Here is a 21,686-nt window from a genome sequence, read left to right as displayed (position 1 = left end):
TCTCTTATCTACACGGTGTCATGGACAAACAGAAACATTTCACAAGTCAGTTTAACAGCGTTATTTTAGTTTATTTCATATTTCAACAGCATGAAAAATGCTCATTGAAAATCCAACACTGAGCCATACGATAGTCCATGTCCCCCCCCCCTCTCCATCTTCCTTCCACCTCACCCACTGAAAATATAAACACACAGCTAACGTTCCAGGTCATCTTTATTGCAGTCATCCTGCACATATCAGATCTCACAACATCGCAGGTACCACATTCATTTCATATAGCAATCTGCTGAGAGGCGCCTACAACAAGGACTGCATTAAAAGACAAGGTTGGAACGCGCCCGTGAACAAACGTGATCATACAGGCAACCTGGGATTTTGGCACGTTGATAAAACATGAATCATTCTAGATCAGCTGCTCATAGAAAAGGAACAAGATAGAGTGGATGAGCGGACAGTTATGGCACTAGAAGCCATCCCACATGGTCATCTGGGACTGGCAACAAGGCAAGCTGTTTAAAATAACACTGCTGGCAGCGGAGCACAACGTGTAGCATTGAAGATACCAAGTGTCATTTGTAATTTAATTTCAAACACACACTGGAAAGTAAAGCACATACACACGTCTGCACATTCAACGCGGTTCGTCTCCCATCTAGAAAAACGGTCATTCAATCTGTTGCGGTGGTGGTGTCCATTCTATTCAGACTATATCTATGTTTTTCGCTTCTCGGGCACAGTGAAATGAAGAGCGGCTATTTGTGGCAAATTAATGACCTGAATGAACATGACGCTGCAAAGAAGACATTGGGCCTGTCCCGAATTATACCCTATTCCCTACATAGTGCACTACTTTTAACCTGGGCTAATAAGGCTCTGGTCAAAAGCTGTGCACTATGTAGGGAATAGGGTACGTGGGTATGTTCTACAGGCACCAGAGTCAGCGCTCATGGCCAAACTGCAGACGGTCTTGCTACGTAACGAATCCTAATAAAACACTGTAAAGGGATGGGATATGTTCTCTAAAGAGGCAGTGTGCAGGGAGAGGCGGGGTCTCCTCAGTCGCTTCCTTGATTGGCCAACCGAGCCAAAGTCTCTTCCTTGATTGGCCGCCGGCGCCATCTGATTGGCTCTAGAGCCTTCTTTAAGCATCTTTGGTGGAAGTCGGAACGCGGTGAGCATAGGAGGAAGAGCTTAGCACAGCACGTGGGCGGGGCCTCATGGCATTAAGAACACAACTCACTCTCTCCCATCCAATCGCTTTGCACCATGAAGCAACAACAAACATCACATGACAATACTACCGTAATGCCCTGTTACTTTTGAAAACAGTATACAAAATAAAATATTATTTAAATAGGTATAAACATTGCATGAAAAATAGAACCGTATCAAAACAATATGAGTTCACAGTCAGTCCCTCCTGCTGCCGGCCGACCCCCTCTCTCACCTCCACCCCTTCCACCCATCCCTCCGTACAGCCATAGTGGCAGGGAGGCTAGGGAGTATCCGAACCCACGTCCCCCAGCTCCAGAACCCTCTCCTGGGGTGTCACTGGGACTTGAGCCCCAGGCCGTTGGTGGCGGTGCTGGTGGTGGTGCTGGACCCGGTACTGGAGGTAACAGGGTAGGAGTAGGCCTTGCCCAGCACGATGCGGTCCCGGAGCAGCTTGAAGAGGACGTAGTAGTTACAGAACAGGATGAGGCCCAGGGACAGGGTGTGGTTCCAGCTGTCAGAGCGGAGCAGGGAGTACAACTGGTACAGGACTACGCTGGACTCGATCCAGATTAACAGGTTCAGGATCCGCAACGGCTTGTGGAAAAGGAACTGCAACACAAAAAATGACATCACAACTGGTATTTATTTACTAACATGTCCCTTTTGTTTACAAGTCTAACTATAGATACATCACAACTGGTATTTATTTACTAACATGTCCCTTTTGTTTACAAGTCTAACTATAGATACATCTCAACTGGTATTTATTTACTAACATGTCCCTTTTGTTTACAAGTCTAACTATAGATACATCACAACTGGTATTTATTAACTAACATGTCCCTTTTGTTTACAAGTCTAACTATAGATACATCACAACTGGTATTTATTTACTAACATGTCCCTTTTGTTTACAAGTCTAACTATAGATACATCTCAACTGGTATTTATTTACTAACATGTATCTATAGTTAGACTTGTAAATAAAAGGGACATCTCAACTGGTATTTATTTACTAACATGTATCTATAGTTAGACTTGTAAATAAAAGGGACATCTCAACTGGTATTTATTTACTAACATGTCCCTTTTGTTTACAAGTCTAACTATAGATACATCACAACTGGTATTTATTTACTAACATGTATCTATAGTTAGACTTGTACATAAAAGGGACATCTCAACTGGTATTTATTTACTAACATGTATCTATAGTTAGACTTGTACATAAAAGGGACATCACAACTGGTATTTATTTACTAACATGTATCTATAGTTAGACTTGTAAATAAAAGGGACATCTCAACTGGTATTTATTTACTAACATGTATCTATAGTTAGACTTGTAAATAAAAGGGACATCTCAACTGGTATTTATTTACTAACATGTATCTATAGTTAGACTTGTACATAAAAGGGACATCTCAAGGCAGTACATGGGCAGGATATAAACACACACAGACTACAGGGTCTAGTGAAAGGCAGTACATAAACACACACAGACTACAGGGTCTAGTGAAAGGCAGTATATAAACACACAGACTACAGGGTCTAGTGAAAGGCAGTATATAAACACACAGACTACAGGGTCTAGTGAAAGGCAGTATATAAACACACACAGACTACAGGGTCTAGTGAAAGGCAGTATATAAACACACAGACTACAGGGTCTAGTGAAAGGCAGTACATGGGCAGTACATAAACACACACAGACTACAGGGTCTAGTGAAAGGCAGTACATAAACACACACAGACTACAGGGTCTAGTGAAATGCAGTACATAAACACACAGGCTACAGGGTCTAGTGAAAGGCAGTACATAAACACACACAGACTACAGGGTCTAGTGAAAGGCAGTACATGGGCAGTACATAAACACACACAGACTACAGGGTCTAGTGAAAGGCAGTACATAAACACACACAGACTACAGGGTCTAGTGAAAGGCAGTACATGGACAGTACATAAACACACACAGACTACAGGGTCTAGTGAAAGGCAGTACATAAACACACACAGACTACAGTGTCTAGTGAAAGGCAGTACATAAACACACACAGACTACAGGGTCTAGTGAAAGGCAGTACATAAACACACACAGACTACAGGGTCTAGTGAAAGGCAGTACATAAACACACAGGCTACAGGGTCTAGTGAAAGGCAGTACATAAACACACACAGACTACAGGGTCTAGTGAAAGGCAGTACATGGGCAGTACATAAACACACACAGACTACAGGGTCTAGTGAAAGGCAGTACATAAACACACACAGACTACAGGGTCTAGTGAAAGGCAGTACATGGACAGTACATAAACACACACAGACTACAGGGTCTAGTGAAAGGCAGTACATAAACACACACAGACTACAGGGTCTAGTGAAAGGCAGTACATGGACAGTACATAAACACACACAGACTACAGGGTCTAGTGAAAGGCAGTACATAAACACACACAGACTACAGGGTCTAGTGAAAGGCAGTACATGGGCAGTACATAAACACACACAGACTACAGGGTCTAGTGAAATGCAGTACATAAACACACAGGCTACAGGGTCTAGTGAAAGGCAGTACATAAACACACACAGACTACAGGGTCTAGTGAAAGGCAGTACATGGGCAGTGCATAAACACACACAGACTACAGGGTCTAGTGAAAGGCAGTACATAAACACACACAGACTACAGGGTCTAGTGAAAGGCAGTACATGGACAGTACATAAACACACACAGACTACAGGGTCTAGTGAAAGGCAGTACATAAACACACACAGACTACAGTGTCTAGTGAAAGGCAGTACATAAACACACACAGACTACAGGGTCTAGTGAAAGGCAGTACATAAACACACACAGACTACAGGGTCTAGTGAAAGGCAGTACATAAACACACAGGCTACAGGGTCTAGTGAAAGGCAGTACATAAACACACACAGACTACAGGGTCTAGTGAAAGGCAGTACATGGGCAGTACATAAACACACACAGACTACAGGGTCTAGTGAAAGGCAGTACATAAACACACACAGACTACAGGGTCTAGTGAAAGGCAGTACATAAACACACACAGACTACAGGGTCTAGTGAAAGGCAGTACATGGACAGTACATAAACACACACAGACTACAGGGTCTAGTGAAAGGCAGTACATAAACACACACAGACTACAGGGTCTAGTGAAAGGCAGTACATGGACAGTACATAAACACACACAGACTACAGGGTCTAGTGAAAGGCAGTACATAAACACACACAGACTACAGGGTCTAGTGAAAGGCAGTACATGGGCAGTACATAAACACACACAGGCTACAGGGTCTAGTGAAAGGCAGTACATAAACACACACAGACTACAGGGTCTAGTGAAAGGCAGTATATGGACAGTACATAAACACACACAGACTACAGGGTCTAGTGAAAGGCAGTACATAAACACACACAGACTACAGGGTCTAGTGAAAGGCAGTACATAAACACACACAGACTACAGGGTCTAGTGAAAGGCAGTACATGGGCAGTACATAAACACACACAGGCTACAGGGTCTAGTGAAAGGCAGTACATAAACACACACAGACTACAGGGTCTAGTGAAAGGCAGCGACTCACGTAAAACCTAGCGTGGGAGACGTCTGAGGGCAGGGCCACGTTGTAGGGTCCTACAGCCTTGTACAGGCTACGACTGTGACGTACCAACACCCCCTGGGGCCAGACTGTACTCTCAGACCACCTGCAACACACAACGAAGAGGTGGAGATTGATCCTACAGCCGACAGATCCAATAGAACCCTGCTTAGAAGACTGGACAGTCTGGTGGACAGCAGGGTGACTAACCCTCTTCCTGGAGACAGCCTCCTTATGCAGGGCTTTGCTCCATCCCTGCTCTAACGCACCTGGTAGAGTCCTGAAGAACAGTTGATTAGAGTCAGATGTGTTGGAACAAAATCCTGCATATGTCTAGCTCTCCAGGAGAAAAGGTTGGGTTACGTACTGACACACTGTTGTAGAAGTATGTGTGTGTGGGGACCACCTACACGTGCTGTGGCGCGTTGCTGTAGAAGTATGTGTGTGTGTGTGTGTGTGTGGGGACCACCTACACGTGCTGTGGCGCGTTGCTGTAGAAGTATGTGTGTGTGTGTGTGTGTGTGTGTGTGTGTAATGTGGGGACCACCTAAGCGTGCTGTGGGCCATTGCTGTAGAAGTATGTGTGTGTGTGTGTGTGGGGACCACCTACACGTGCTGTGGGCCGTTGCTGTAGAAGTGTGTGTGTGTGTGTGTGTGTGTGTGTGTGTGGGGACCACCTACACGTGCTGTGGTGCGTTGCTGTAGAAGTGTGTGTGTGTGTGTGTGTGTGTGTGTGGGGACCACCTACACGTGCTGTGGCGCGTTGCTGTAGAAGTGTGTGTGTGTGTGTGTGTGTGTGTGTGTGTGTGTGTGTGTGTGTGGGGACCACCTACACGTGCTGTGGCGCGTTGCTGTAGAAGCCGTGCTCCAGCTTCTGCCAGCGCCCCAGGTGGGCTGCAGAGCGGTGCAGCAGGTCACAGTAGCTGGGAGGTAACAGCTGGCTCATCAGCATCACAAACGCATTGATCCACACCATGATCAGGTGCTCACAGGACCAGCGCATGTCATAGTACTGGGTACTCTGGAGGGGGAGAGAAGACCACATTTTAGGGTTCAGGGGCCTTAACACAAACGCAGGAGACAGCACACCTAGGATACCTGGAGACTGAAGGAGGAAACTGTGAACACACAAAGACTCAGGGGAGGGGAGATGAGTACCAGCAGGGTTGACAGTTCCCTGGATAACGGGGAGGGGAGATGAGTACCAGGAGGGTTGACAGTTCCTTGGATAACGGGGAGGGGAGATGAGTACCAGGAGGGTTGACAGTTCCCTGGATAACGGGGAGGGGAGATGAGTACCAGGAGGGTTGACAGTTCCTTGGATAACGGGGAGGGGAGATGAGTACCAGCAGGGTTGACAGTTCCTTGGATAACGGGGAGGGGAGATGAGTACCAGCAGGGTTGACAGTTCCTTGGATAACGGGGAGGGGAGATGAGTACCAGCAGGGTTGACAGTTCCTTGGATAACGGGGAGGGGAGATGAGTACCAGCAGGGTTGACAGTTCCTTGGATAACGGGGAGGGGAGATGAGTACCAGGAGGGTTGACAGTTCCTTGGATAACGGGGAGGGGAGATGAGTACCAGGAGGGTTGACAGTTCCTTGGATAACGGGGAGGGGAGATGAGTACCAGGAGGGTTGACAGTTCCTTGGATAACGGGGAGGGGAGATGAGTACCAGCAGGGTTGACAGTTCCTTGGATAACGGGGAGGGGAGGAGAAGGAAAGCAGCAACCTGCTAGAGGGAGGGAAAGAGTGGAGGAAGGAGAGGGAGAGAGAGAGGAAGTGTGACGTACCTTGATGAAGCAGAGGGGGAGGAAGGCTATGTAGTAAGGGTTAGGGTTTGTACCTTGATGAAGCAGAGGGGGAGGAAGGCTATGTAGTAAGGGTTAGGGTTTGTACCTTGATGAAGCAGAGGGGGAGGAAGGCTATGTAGTAAGGGTTAGGGTTTGTACCTTGACGAAGCAGAGAGGAAGGCTATGTAGTAAGGGTTAGGGTTTGTACCTTGATGAAGCAGAGGGGGAGGAAGGCTACGTAGTAAGGGTTAGGGTTTGTACCTTGACGAAGCAGAGGGGGAGGAAGGCTACGTAGTAAGCGCTGAAGAGGGAGTTGAAGAGGACTTCCTTGATGCGACGGTTGAAGTCGCTCCGGAGTTCCTCCACCTCGCTGCGGATGAGTTCTGGAGACGGGGGCTGGGGACAGGTGTGGTGGGGGATGTGGCCTGGAGTGGTAAACTGCTCTCTCAGGTTCTCCCTTAGTAATGCTAGGAAGTCCTTAGGCCTGGAGGGAGAAGAGAGAAGTAATAATGATCTAGGATCAGTTTTTTCTTCAGTCTCCAGGTATCACTCGTGTTTAATTGCTAATTTGTAATTTACTTCGCCACCATGGCCTATTTATTGCCTTACCTCCCTTGTCTTACCTCATTTGCTCACATTGTATATAGACTTTTCTATTGTGTTATTGACTGCATGTTTGTTTATTCCATGTGTAACTCTGTTGTTTGTGTCGCACTGATTTGCTTTATCTTGGCCAGGTCGCAGTTGCAAATGAGAACTTGTTCTCAACTGGCCTACTTGGTTAAATAAAGGTTAAATTAAAAAATGTTTTTTAAATTTTTTTTAAATGAGATGGGAGTTCCATGCGCTCATGGCTCTGTATAATACTGTACGGTTCCTTGAATATGTTCTGGACCTGGGCACTGTGAAAAGACCCCTGGTGGCATGTCTGGTGGGGTAAGAGCGTGTCACACGGCGTATCCCTTTTAACAAACCAAACATTCAATACCGTTATAGAAGGTAAAGTAAAAACCCAAACCGGTCCGTGCATCAATACTGGTATATAGTCAAATACGGTATACCGCCCAGCCCTAGCAGTCAGTCTTCCCTCAGCTCTTAGCCAAGAGAGACTGGCATGCATAGGGCATGCATAGTTTTAATATTATCCCTCTGGTTACAATGAAGAGCAAGACGTTCTGCTTTGTTCTGGGCCAGCTGCGGGTTAACTAGGTCTAGAACATAGGGAATGATTTGTACCAAATACAATGCTCTTAGTTTTAGAGATGTTCAGGACCAGTTAATTACTGGCCACCCATTCCAAAACAGACTGCAACTATTTGTTAAGGGTTTCAGTGACTTCACTAGCTGTAGTTTCTGATGTGTACATGGTTGAATCATCAGCATACATAGACACACATGCATTGTTTAATGCCAGTGGCAGGTCATTGGTAGAAATAGAAAAGAGTAGAGGGCCTAGAGAGCTGCCCTGCGGTACACCACAATTTACATGTTTGATATTAGAGAAGCTTCCATTAAAGAAAACCCTCTGAGCTCTATTAGATAGATAGCTCTGAATCCACAATATGGCAGAGGTTGAAAAGCCACAACACACAAGTTCTCAAAAACAGGTTATGGTCAATAATATCAAAGGCTGCACTGAAATATAACAGTACAGCTCCCACAATCTTCTTAATATCAAAGGCTGCACTGAAATCTAACAGTACAGCTCCCACAATCTTCTTAATATCAATTTCTTTCAACCAGTCAGTCATTTCTGTCAGTGCAGTACATGTTGAGTGCCCTTCTCTATAAGCATGCAGAAAGTCTGTTGTTCATTTGTTTACAGAGAAACAGCATTGTATTTGGCCAAAAACAATTCCCCCAACAGTTTGCTAAGAGCTGGCAGCCAGCTGATTGGTCTGCTGTTAGAACCAGTAAAGGCCGCTTTACCACTCTTGGGTAGTGGAATGACTTTGGCTTCCCTCCAGGCCTGAGGACAAAGACTTTCCTCGGGGCTCAGATTAAAGATATGACAGATGGGATGGTAGCCGACTCTAGAGCCACTCCTATGTAGCGTTCCATCTAAGGTGTCAATGCCGGGAGGTTTGTCATTATTGAACGATAACAATTATTCCACCTCTCCCGGACAAACTTCACAAAATTATAACTTAGAAAAACATTATTAGTTTTTTTATGTATGAATACGATGGACTCACTCACTGTTCGTTGTTGGCATTTCCTGCCTAAGTTTTCCATTAAGTAATTATTAAAATATTTGGCAACATCCAATGATGGAGAATAATCCCTCGCTCTGAACCCAATAGCATGTGTCAGACAACCACAGTGGATGGAGAATAATCCCTCGCTGTGAACCCAATAGCATGTGTCAGACAACCACAGTGGATGGAGAATAATCCCTCGCTCTGGACCCAATAGCATGTGTCAGACAACCACAGTGGACGGAGAATAATCCCTCGCTCTGGACCCAATAGCATGTGTCAGACAACCACAATGGATGGAGAATAATCCCTCGCTCTGGACCCAATAGCATGTGTCAGACAACCACAGTGGATGGAGAATAATCCCTCGCTGTGAACCCAATAGCATGTGTCAGACAACCACAGTGGATGTGACTGTACATTAAAACATTGATAAAACGTTTGATATCCTTGTCACATGACACGACCACTTCCTTCTCTTAACTGTGGATGAATATGTTGGCAAGCATAACCATTTTTTTTAAAAACTCATTCTGATCATGTATGATAATGTTGCATACGACATTTGAAAGGTCTATAATTCTTTTCCCGAACACAATCAAAAGTTAACATAGGCCCTACATGCCTTCAACTGCCCAACTTAAAGGCATGTCCAATTTGGGCACCTTTTTAACAATGTGATATTGTGCTCCAACGGGATAACTAGAAGTAACATGATGTAGGTTAATGAAATAATACAAATAAAAATATGTGATTTATTATATTATGTGAAATAGGCCTCGTGTGAAATCACTGTCAAAGATACTGCTGCGTCGCCTCATGAGTGGAGCAGCGGTCTAAGGCTCAGCATCGCAGTGCATCGCATCACATCGCTGTGCCACTAGAGATTCTGGGTTTGAGTCCAGGCTCTGTCGCAACCGGCCGCGACCGGGAGACTCATGGGGCGGCGCACAATTGGCCCAGCGTCGTCTGGGTTAGGGAAGGGTTTGACCAGCAGGGATGTCCTTGTCCCATCACGCACTAGCGACTCCTGTGACGGGCCGGGCGCAGTGCTCGCTGACACGGTGGCCAGGTGTACGGCGTTTCCTCCGACACATTGGTGAAGCTGGCTTCCGGGTTAAGCGGGCATTGCGTCAAGAAGCAGTGCGGCTTGGTTGGGTTGTGTTTCGGAGGACGCACAGCTCTTGACCTTCGACCTCTCCCTGAGTCCGTACGGTAGTTGCAGCGATAAGACAAGACTGTAACTACCAATTGGATCCCACAAAATTGGGGAGAATGACAAATAAAAATGACAATTGAAAATAATGTTGCATTTAAGTCTAGATTTATCATACAGAAATATCAAAACATTCTTTCAACATCTCCAAAGCAATTGCCTGACTAAGGCGCAGGTACCACTGACTCACTGCCCTTCTCTATTATCAAGGAGTTTGTTTTAAAACAATGGTTCTAATAAAGTACCACTGACTCACTGCCCTTCTCTATTATCAAGAAGCTTGTTTTAAAACAATGGTTCTAATAAAGTACCACTGACTCACTGCCCTTCTCTATTATCAAGAAGCTTGTTTTAAAACAATGGTTCTAATAAAGTACCACTGACTCACTGCCCTTCTCTATTATCAAGAAGCTTGTTTTAAAACAATGGTTCTAATAAAGTACCACTGACTCACTGCCCTTCTCTATTATCAAGGAGTTTGTTTTAAAACAATGGTTCTAATAAAGTACCACTGACTCACTGCCCTTCTCTATTATCAAGAAGCTTGTTTTAAAACAATGGTTCTAATAAAGTACCACTGACTCACTGCCCTTCTCTATTATCAAGAAGCTTGTTTTAAAACAATGGTTCTAATAAAGTACCACTGACTCACTGCCCTTCTCTATTATCAAGAAGCTTGTTTTAAAACAATGGTTCTAATAAAGTACCACTGACTCACTGCCCTTCTCTATTATCAAGAAGCTTGTTTTAAAACAATGGTTCTGATAAAGTACCACTGACTCACTGCCCTTCTCTATTATCAAGAAGCTTGTTTTAAAACAATGGTTCTGATAAAGTACCACTGACTCACTGCCCTTCTCTATTATCAAGAAGCTTGTTTTAAAACAATGGTTCTGATAAAGTACCACTGACTCACTGCCCTTCTCTATTATCAAGAAGCTTGTTTTAAAACAATGGTTCTGATAAAGTACCACTGACTCACTGCCCTTCTCTATTATCAAGAAGCTTGTTTTAAAACAATGGTTCTAATAAAGTACCACTGACTCACTGCCCTTCTCTATTATCAAGAAGCTTGTTTTAAAACAATGGTTCTGATAAAGTACCACTGACTCACTGCCCTTCTCTATTATCAAGAAGCTTGTTTTAAAACAATGGTTCTGATAAAGTACCACTGACTCACTGCCCTTCTCTATTATCAAGAAGCTTGTTTTAAAACAATGGTTCTGATAAAGTACCACTGACTCACTGCCCTTCTCTATTATCAAGAAGCTTGTTTTAAAACAATGGTTCTGATAAAGTACCACTGACTCACTGCCCTTCTCTATTATCAAGAAGCTTGTTTTAAAACAATGGTTCTAATAAAGTACCACTGACTCACTGCCCTTCTCTATTATCAAGAAGCTTGTTTTAAAACAATGGTTCTGATAAAGAAGAAGCCTGCTGGTAACTGGTAATTGATTAGGACAGCTGGTGTCCTAAAGATCTGTCAACTAGGTAGGACTCTTACGACTAGAGGTTTCATCAATAGCTCGTATACTGAACCATAAGAGCAGGAGATTCTCTATTCTCAGCACTTAAGACCAATTTTCTACTCTGAGCCTCTTTGTGGATACGGGGCCCAGCGCTCCTACTGACATTATTAATACAGACACAGAAATAAAACAGATCAGACAAAAGCCAAATGACACTATTATTGCATTTATGAAAACGTCACATGACAGGAATATCACATTGTTGTCTCTTTGCAGTGTACTCTCTATGGTACTTTAAAATGCCCACCCTTTAGGTGGGGTGTCAGCTGAAAAGACCACGGACTAAACTCACACAATCAAACAAAGAGGAATCTGTCCCAGGCTGTGAGAGAGAAGAAATCAGGAGTTCCTGACTGCCTCTGATTCCACTCACTTCACAGGGAACTTTAACTGACATTTTGTTTAAATCAATGTTCTGTCCCCCAGTCTGACCAGAAGGGGGTGTTTGGCTGGGGGAGACAACAGTGAAGTCTGGGGTTTCATTTGTTTACCTGAATAAGGGGAGTGTGTGTGTTTATTTGTTTACCTGAATAAGGGGAGAGTGTGTGTTTATTTGTTTACCTGAATAAGGGGAGAGTGTGTGTTTATTTGTTTACCTGAATAAGGGGAGTGTGTGTGTTTATGAGTGTTTACCTGAATAAGGGGAGCGTGTGTTTATGAGTGTTTACCTGAATAAGGGGAGTGTGTGTGTTTATGTTTACCTGAATAAGGGGAGTGTGTGTGTTTATGTTTACCTGAATAAGGGGAGTGTGTGTGTTTATGTTTACCTGAATAAGGGGAGTGTGTGTGTTTATGTTTACCTGAATAAGGGGAGTGTGTGTGTTTATGTTTACCTGAATAAGGGGAGAGTGTGTGTTTATTTGTTTACCTGAATAAGGGGAGTGTGTGTGTTTATGAGTGTTTACCTGAATAAGGGGAGTGTGTGTTTATGAGTGTTTACCTCAATATGGGGAGTGTGTGTTTATGAGTGTTTACCTGAATAAGGGGAGCGTGTGTGTTTATGTTTACCTGAATAAGGGGAACGTGTGTGTTTATGTTTACCTGAATAAGGGGAACGTGTGTGTTTATGTTTACCTGAATAAGGGGAACGTGTGTGTTTATGTTTACCTGAATAAGGGGAGTGTGTTTATGAGTGTTTACCTGAATAAAGGGGAGTGTGTTTATGAGTGTTTACCTGAATAAGGGGAGTGTGTGTGTTTATGTTTACCTGAATAAGGGGAGTGTGTGTGTTTATGTTTACCTGAATAAGGGGAGTGTGTGTGTTTATGTTTACCTGAAGAACGGCCCATGGGACAGGTCCTGGTCTGAGTAACCACAGTCTGAAGGCACTGGCTGGGCCCTACTCTCCTGATGGAAGCAACACAGGGGAACATACACCCCAAACCTGACGTACAGAGAGAGACAGGGATGAGAGAGAAAAATGAGAGAGAGAGGAGAGAGAAAGAGAGAGAGGACAATAAATAAGAAAATAAGGGAAATAAGGACCATGTGTTAAGAACCATGTGTTAAATCAACTAGACAATGGAGAATATGACACTGATCAACTAGATAATGGTGAATATGGCACTGTGATCAACTAGATTATGGTGAATATGACACTGTGATCAACTAGATAATGGTGAATATGACACTGTGATCAACTAGATAATGGAGAATATGACACTGATCAACTAGATAATGGAGAATATGACACTGATCAACTAGATAATGGTGAGTATGACACTGTGATCAACTAGACTATGGTGAATATGACACTGTGATCAACTAGACAATGGAGAATATGACACTGTGATCAACTAGATAATGTAGAATATGACACTGTGATCAACTAGATAATGGTGAATATGACACTGTGATCAACTAGACAATGGAGAATATGACACTGTGATCAACTAGATAATGGTGAATATGACACTGTGATCAACTAGATAATGGTGAATATGACACTGATCAACTAGACAATGGAGAATATGACACTGTGATCAACTAGATAATGTAGAATATGACACTGTGATCAACTAGATAATGGAGAATATGACACTGATCAACTAGATAATGGAGAATATGACACTGTGATCAACTAGATAATGTAGAATATGACACTGTGATCAACTAGATAATGGTGAATATGACACTGATCAACTAGACAATGGAGAATATGACACTGTGATCAACTAGATAATGTAGAATATGACACTGTGATCAACTAGATAATGGTGAATATGACACTGATCAACTAGACAATGGAGAATATGACACTGTGATCAACTAGATAATGGTGAATATGACACTGTGATCAACTAGATAATGGTGAATATGACACTGTGATCAACTAGATAATGGTGAATATGACACTGATCAACTAGATAATGGTGAATATGACACTGTGATCAACTAGATAATGGTGAATATGACACTGTGATCAACTAGATAATGGAGAATATGACACTGTGATCAACTAGATAATGGTGAATATGACACTGTGATCAACTAGATAATGGTGAATATGACACTGTGATCAACTAGATAATGGTGAATATGACACTGTGATCAACTAGATAATGGTGAATATGACACTGTGATCAACTAGATAATGGAGAATATGACACTGATCAACTAGACAATGGAGAATATGACAGTGATCAACTAGATAATGTAGAATATGACACTGTGATCAACTAGATAATGTAGAATATGACACTGTGATCAACTAGATAATGTAGAATATGACACTGTGATCAACTAGATAATGGAGAATATGACACTGTGATCAACTAGATAATGGTGAATATGACACTGATCAACTAGATAATGGAGAATATGACACTGTGATCAACTAGATAATGGAGAACAATAAAACACACTACACTACTTCCCAGTAAACACACCATCTCTGAATAACAATAAAACACACTACACTACTTCCCAGTAAACACACCATCTCTGAATAACAATAAAACACACTACACTACTTCCCAGTAAACACACCATCTCTGAATAACAATAAAACACACTATACTACTTCCCAGTAAACACACCATCTCTGAATAACAATAAAACACACTACACTACTTCCCAGTAAACACACCATATCTGAATAACAATAAAACACACTACACTACTTCCCAGTAAACACACCATCTCTGAATAACAATACAACACACTACACTACTTCCCAGTAAACACACCATCTCTGAATAACAATAAAACACACTATACTACTTCCCAGTAAACACACCATCTCTGAATAACAATAAAACACACTACACTACTTCCCAGTAAACACACCATCTCTGAATAACAATAAAACACACTACACTACTTCCCAGTAAACACACCATCTCTGAATCAAACCACCAGACTACTGACACATCAACTGTAGAGCTGCTGTCCTACAGTAACTAGTCTGAAACCTCTGGTAGCTCCGCTCTCTGAATCAAACCACCAGACTACTGACACATCAACTGTAGAGCTGCTGTCCTACAGTAACTAGTCTGAAACCTCTGGTAGCTCCGCTCTCTGAACACAGACACTCACGGGTATCCAAGGAAGAGCAGGTTGAGCACCGAGTGGTTCTTGAACAGGTTGACCAGAGTCCAACAGAGAACCCAGCCACACAGAGTGAGGAGGCTGAGCCGTGCTGCGATCAGAACCACGTACCGTACCAAGGAACATGGACTGGTCTGAGACGCCTGGGGTGGGGCACAGAGACAGACAGAGAAACACACGCACAGGTTAGAGGTTATACAAACACGATCCACCGACAGACAGCACAATCAACCACAATGCATTGCTACACACTAAGCTCTTAACTTGGACATAACAAGACCACAATCCTCAATATAAAGCACAAGTCAGTCAAACACACACAACCCTGGCCAGAGTCCTGACACAACAATACTAAGCCAGTCACACACGAACGATGCAACTAGGAGGATCAGCGTAGGCCTAAATACTAGAAACAAGTTAATTCCCATCCCCACTACTACACCACAAACATGATGCAACCAGTTTAGAAACAGCTGATGAATAGGCAGATAAAGTTGAGGAAGGGAGAGAGAGGTAGAAAGAGAGAGAGGTAGAGAGAGAGAGAGAGAGAGGAAGAAAGATAGAGAGAGAGAGAGATAAAGAGAGAGAGGTAGAAAGAGAGAGAGAGGTAGAGAGAGAGAGAGAGGTAGAAAGAGAGAGAGGTAGAAAGAGAGAGAGGTAGAGAGAGAGAGAGATAAAGAGAGAGAGGTAGAAAGAGAGAGAGAGGTAGAGAGAGAGAGAGAGGTAGAAAGAGAGAGAGGTAGAAAGAGAGAGAGGTAGAAAGAGAGAGAGGTAGAGGAAGAAAGATAGAGAGAGATAGAGAGATAAAGAGAGAGGTAGAAAGAGAGAGAGAGGTAGAAAGAGAGAGAGATGTAGAAAGAGAGAGAGAGGTAGAAAGAGAGAGAGAGGTAGAAAGAGAGAGAGAGGTAGAAAGAGAGAGAGAGGTAGAAAGAGAGAGAGAGGTAGAAAGAGAGAGAGAGGTAGAGAGAGAGAGAGAGAGAGAGAGAGAGAGAGAGAGGTATAGAGAGAGAGGTAGAAAGAGAGAGAGGTAGAAAGAGAGAGAGAGAGAGGAAGAAAGATAGAGAGATAAAGAGAGAGAGGTAGAAAGAGAGAGAGAGGTAGAGAGAGAGAGAGAGGTAGAGAGAGAGAGAGAGAGAGAGAGAGAGAGAGAGGTAGAAAGAGAGAGAGGTAGAAAGAGAGAGAGGTAGAGGAAGAAAGATAGAGAGAGATAGAGAGATAAAGAGAGAGAGAGAGATAAAGAGAGAGAGGTAGAAAGAGAGAGAGAGGTAGAAAGAGAGAGAGAGGTAGAGAGAGAGAGAGGTAGAAAGAGAGAGAGAGGTAGAGAGAGAGAGAGGTAGAAAGAGAGAGAGAGGTAGAGAGAGAAGATGAGAGGTAGAAAGAGATAGATAAAGAGAGAGAGAGGTAGAGAGAGAGATAAAGAGAGAGAGAGGTAAAGAGAGAGAATATGAGAGGTAGAAAGAGATAGATAGAGAGATAACACGAGAGAGAGGTAGAGAGGTAGAGAGAGATACCTCTGACACTATAGTCCACACCAGTCTCCTGGCCAGCATCACTGTGATGAAGATAGCCAGGTGGTAGTCCATCAGATGGAAGTTCTGCAGAGAGGAGACAACAAATGGACTGAAGGTGTGTTCACTACTACTCACCAGAGTTGTAGGTTATCTCTGTGTGTGTGTTCACTACTACTCACCAGAGTTGTAGGTTATCTCTGTGTGTGTGTTCACTACTACTCACCAGAGTTGTAGGTTATCTGTGTGTGTTCACTACTACTCACCAGAGAGGTGGAGGCAGCAGGGTGACTATAAGGGTACCACCACACAGTCCTGTAGATATTAATATACTGAACAAACAGCGCCACCAGCAGGTAGAGGAAGAGCAGGAACTCAAACAGCAGGCTGCTGTCCAATGGGAGGTCAGGGATCCGGTAGTGACGGACGGGTTCCGGCGTGATGAGGGCCGAGAGGGGCGGGGCAGAGAGACCCACACAGTTACTGCTCCTGGAGGGAGGGGGGCATAGAGAGAAGCTGGGGTTACTGGTGTGTTGTGGTTCTGGAGGGAGGGGGGCATAGAGAGAAGCTGGGGTTACTGGTGTGTTGTGGTTCTGGAGTAGCCTTGAGCTTGAGTGTTAGTGTGCTGAGCATCTGAGTCCGCCGGACAACCACTCCCTGGAGAACGAGTCCGCCAGACTGCTCCCTGGAGAACGAGTCCGCCAGACTGCTCCCTGGAGAACGAGTCCGTCAGACTGCTCCCTGGAGAACGAGTCCGCCAGACTGCTCCCTGGAGAACGAGTCCGCCAGACTGCTCCCTGGAGAACGAGTCCCCCAGACTGCTCCCTGGAGAACGAGTCCGCCAGACTGCTCCCTGGAGAACGAGTCCCCCAGACTGCTCCCTGGAGAACGAGTCCGCCAGACTGCTCCCTGGAGAACGAGTCCGCCAGACTGCTCCCTGGAGAACGAGTCCGCCAGACTGCTCCCTGGAGAACGAGTCCCCCAGGCTGCTCCCTGGAGAACGAGTCCGCCAGACTGCTCCCAGAACAATAGAAGTGAAATGATCTCGATGCCTCTTCCTCATCGGTGTTGATCTGAGCTGGCATACCTTCCTCCTCAGAGGAGGTGTGGTATTAATAATCTGACTCCACCCCCCTCACTCACACCAATCATCTACAGGACTAACACTAATTATGTTTGAATGTTAAATCACAGTCAGGACGGGAAGGAAGAAGCCGTCTCATGGTAGATACAGACAGTAACATTTTAAAAACAGAAGGTGTGATCAAATAGCCTAGAACTACACATTTAACTTCCCATTAGGCTTGGCTCAATAAATCATGTAGGCCTGTTTGTGTTTGGTGGGGTAGGAGGGTTAGGTCTGCTTGTTGTAGTACACTACTTTACCCCATCTGTGTGTGTGTGTGTGTTAGGGGTGTCGACAATATCTGTGTTCGTATCCTAACCTGTTTCTGAGTCCGTTGCCGAGGCTGCCCCCCACCAGAGTCTGCAGGGAGGGCAGAGCAGAGCGGCTCAGCTGTTGTCTACTTGGCCCCCTGCGGCCCCCGGGCATGGCCAGGCACCACCTCAACACCCCCTGCTACTGCCTCTCCACCTAGACCCAGAGACCAGCACCACCTCACAGCCCGGCCCAACACAGCCAGGCCACTGGAGAGACGGACAGAGAGAGAGAACAACGTCAGGGTCATGTTCATTAGGCACAACACGTTAGAAAACAGAGTCAAACAGGGAGGTAGAATACCATCTGAACTTGTGCACATTGCAACCCATTTTGTTATAGTGTGTGCACTAATGAAGACAACCCAGGTGCAATAAAGAACAGTCCCAATAGAGGACAGAATGTGTACACACACACACACACACACACGTTGCAGATAGACGTCTCCTGAAAAAACATGCCATGAATGAGTCGCTACTCTTCTCATCGGAGAGGCACGTAGGATGATATGACGTAGGATAAACAATGTATTTCTGTCTAAACTTTCCAGAACATGGTGTCCTACTGAACGCAGCCCTGGGGAAGATGGTGACAAGAAAAGGCCAGACTAGGTCAGAGTCAATAGAACAGAGGTGGGTGAATAGGTCCTGGGTTACTGGTAGGACAACATCACCACAGTCAAGCACCCAGGGTCATGCAACTTTACATAAGACGACATCCTCAGACTGATCACAGACAGGCAACACAGAGACACACAGACAGACAGCCAGTCATCACACAGACAGACAGGTATCACACACAGACAGACAGACATCACAGACAGACAGGCATTAGACACAGACACACAGAGACAGACAGACAGGCAAACATCACACACACAGACAGGCATCACACACACAGACAGACAGACAGACAGACAGGCATCACACACACAGACAGGCATCACACACAGACAGTCAGACAGACAGGCAGGCAAACATCACACACACAGACAGGCAGACAGGCATCACACACAGACAGGCATCACACACAGACAGGCATCACACACACAGACAGACAGTCATCACACACAGACAGACAGAGGCTTCACACACAGACAGACAGAGAGACAGACAGGAATTAGACACAGACAAGGCATCACACAGTCAGACAGACAGACAGACAGACAGACAGACATTAGACACACAGAGAGACAGACAGGCATCACACAGACAGACAGGTATCACAGACAGACAGGCAGGCAAACATCACACACACAGACATGCATCACACACAGACAGACATACAGACAGGCATCACACACACAGACAGACAGGCATCACACAGTCAGACAGACAGGCAGGCAGGCAGGCAAACACACACACAGACAGGCATCACACACAGACAGACACAGAGAGGCATCACACACAGACAGGCATCACACACAGACAGACATCACACAGACAGACAGAGAGGCATCACACACAGACAGACAGACAGGCATCACACACAGACAGGCATCACACACAGACAGGCATCACACACAGACAGGCATCACACACAGACAGACATCACACACAGACAGACATCACACACAGACAGACATCACACACAGACAGACATCACACACACAGACAGAGAGGCATCACACACAGACAGACAGAGAGGCATCACACAGAGACAGAGGCATCAAACACACACAGACAGACAGACCAGACACACAGACAGACAAACAAAAATCACACACAGACACAGAGACAAACATCACAGACAGACAGGCAAATATCACACACAGACAGACAGAGACAGACAGGCATCACACACAGACAGACAGGCAACGCACATAGACAGGCAACACACACAGACAGGCAACACACACAGACAGGTATCGAATGCATGTACAAGCACACAGTCACCAAACACACTTTACAATGGCAGCCAGGTGAGAGACAACAACCGTAGCTACGGTAGATGCCACGGTTATAGAACAAGAGATAAGCAAACCAGGTTATCACAATTACCTTTGTCTGTGTCTGTGTGTGTGTGTGTGTGTGTGTGTGTGTAATTGAGGAGCTTCCTAGTGCCTGAACAATCCACACACAGCCATTCCATTAAGGGAGACTGAACAGAAAGGAGTTAGGGATAGAGACAATGCCCACAACCACAAAACAAAGGTAGCTGGCTAGTCCAGTACACTACAACCTTGACTACTGGAGGAGCAGGGAAGGGATGCAAAGGTGCCAGTCAACTTAGACTAGCTAGGCTGTCCTTCCATGTACTAATGTTGCTGGTGATGATGAGTGATAACGGCTTTAGAAACATCCCCTTTAGCCATGCTCGCATCAGATCAGAGTAGCCTATCTGCAAACATAGCTAGCTACTGTTCTCAGGCAACACTTTCTTAAGCATGACTGTACTGTATGTAGTGTTGTATCGAAACTGCAGTTTTTCAACTTTGCAAAATGCGGAAATCAGATCAGAAGGCATGCGCAATAAAGTAACGGCTTTATGACAGTTCGTGGTAAACTGTGGCTGATAGAAGCTGTTACAATATTATAGGCAACTGTTACACAAGTCTGACACTTGTATTGAGAGTGCAATATTCCCAAATGGCAGAACATCGAATTTCTAACTACTTTATAACATTCAAGAAGATGAAACATTCTCATAGAAGAAGTTGAAAAGTTGTATTTTCAAGACACGTAGCTAAAGTTTGCTAGCTAAACACATATTGTACTTACTACACATTTAACTAGATTTGTATAAGCAATTTGTAGCTAGCTAGTTATTTTCAGTAACATTGTCAAGCTACCTAACGAACGGTGCTAGCTAGTTTTTGTGTGTTATTGGACATGATCGAACTGTTATTTGTTATTATAGAGGAGAAACGAGACAATGCACAGGATTCATCATTTCAAATTGGGGAAGTTAGCTAGCCTAGGTAGTTTATATTATGTTTAATATTATGCATCGTATACAAAAACAGCTAGCTAATTAGCTACTCGTGCAGGAATTAAACAGAATACTCACACAACATTGACAAAAAGCGGATGGTATGGACACGGATGCATCAGTCAATTGTGGGTTGACAAGCCGAGACAGGAGCGAACATTTCTCTCGTCTTAAAAGGGAATATATTCATAGGTTTTAGCGGGGACGGGGGTTGTGTGCTACTTATAAACACACAGGACGTTATATCGGTTTACCTCCAACAACAAACATACGGTTAAAAACGAGTCTGTTTGCAGTGCAACAGTAGCTAGCTACAGTCACTAGTAGCACACAGAGACCGACGTGGCAAAGCGATGCCTGTTTTGCCAAAACGTCATCATTCATGCGACGTGTTCTTCAGCCACGCAGCCGCACACGAATTTGGTGACGAATATTTACACAAATTGTACAATCCTCTTGCAAAGCAGTGGCTTTTCAAGTTAACATTTTCAACACAGGGTAAATGTTAAATAAAAAAATATGCATTTAATTCCTGCTAACTTTGTTATATTGAATACATTAATCACAAGCGAGTATGACATCCCATGGCACACATCTTATATGGATGGCCTTTGACCCTGAATGTAATTTGACAAATCAATTCTGCCAATTTGTCTTTACCTTGCCTTGAGCTGAT

At 44.4% G+C, this 21,686-nt stretch overlaps 1 protein-coding gene across 1 annotated transcript; it reads right to left on the bottom strand.

Annotated features, from left to right (window-relative positions):
* Positions 1-50: 50 nt before the first annotated feature.
* On the bottom strand, positions 51-21,426 carry tmem39a (transmembrane protein 39A). The gene is made up of 10 exons (XM_090207288.1): positions 21,089-21,426; positions 18,087-18,288; positions 16,908-17,130; positions 16,645-16,728; positions 15,122-15,276; positions 12,858-12,968; positions 6,900-7,122; positions 5,679-5,866; positions 4,831-4,951; positions 51-1,827 (listed from the first exon to the last, which is right to left on the bottom strand). The coding sequence occupies exons 2-10, from the start codon at positions 18,191-18,193 to the stop codon at positions 1,552-1,554; spliced, it is 1,488 nt and encodes a 495-aa protein (XP_090063414.1). The 5' UTR covers positions 18,194-18,288; positions 21,089-21,426; the 3' UTR covers positions 51-1,551.
* Positions 21,427-21,686: the final 260 nt, after the last annotated feature.

This window comes from Oncorhynchus mykiss, chromosome 18 (assembly GCF_057628025.1).
Source record: "Oncorhynchus mykiss isolate SJ-2025 chromosome 18, ASM5762802v1, whole genome shotgun sequence".
Classification (NCBI taxonomy): domain Eukaryota; kingdom Metazoa; phylum Chordata; class Actinopteri; order Salmoniformes; family Salmonidae; genus Oncorhynchus; species Oncorhynchus mykiss.
Note: the sequence above shows the minus strand (reverse complement) of the source record. Positions and strands in the feature narration are given on the sequence as shown.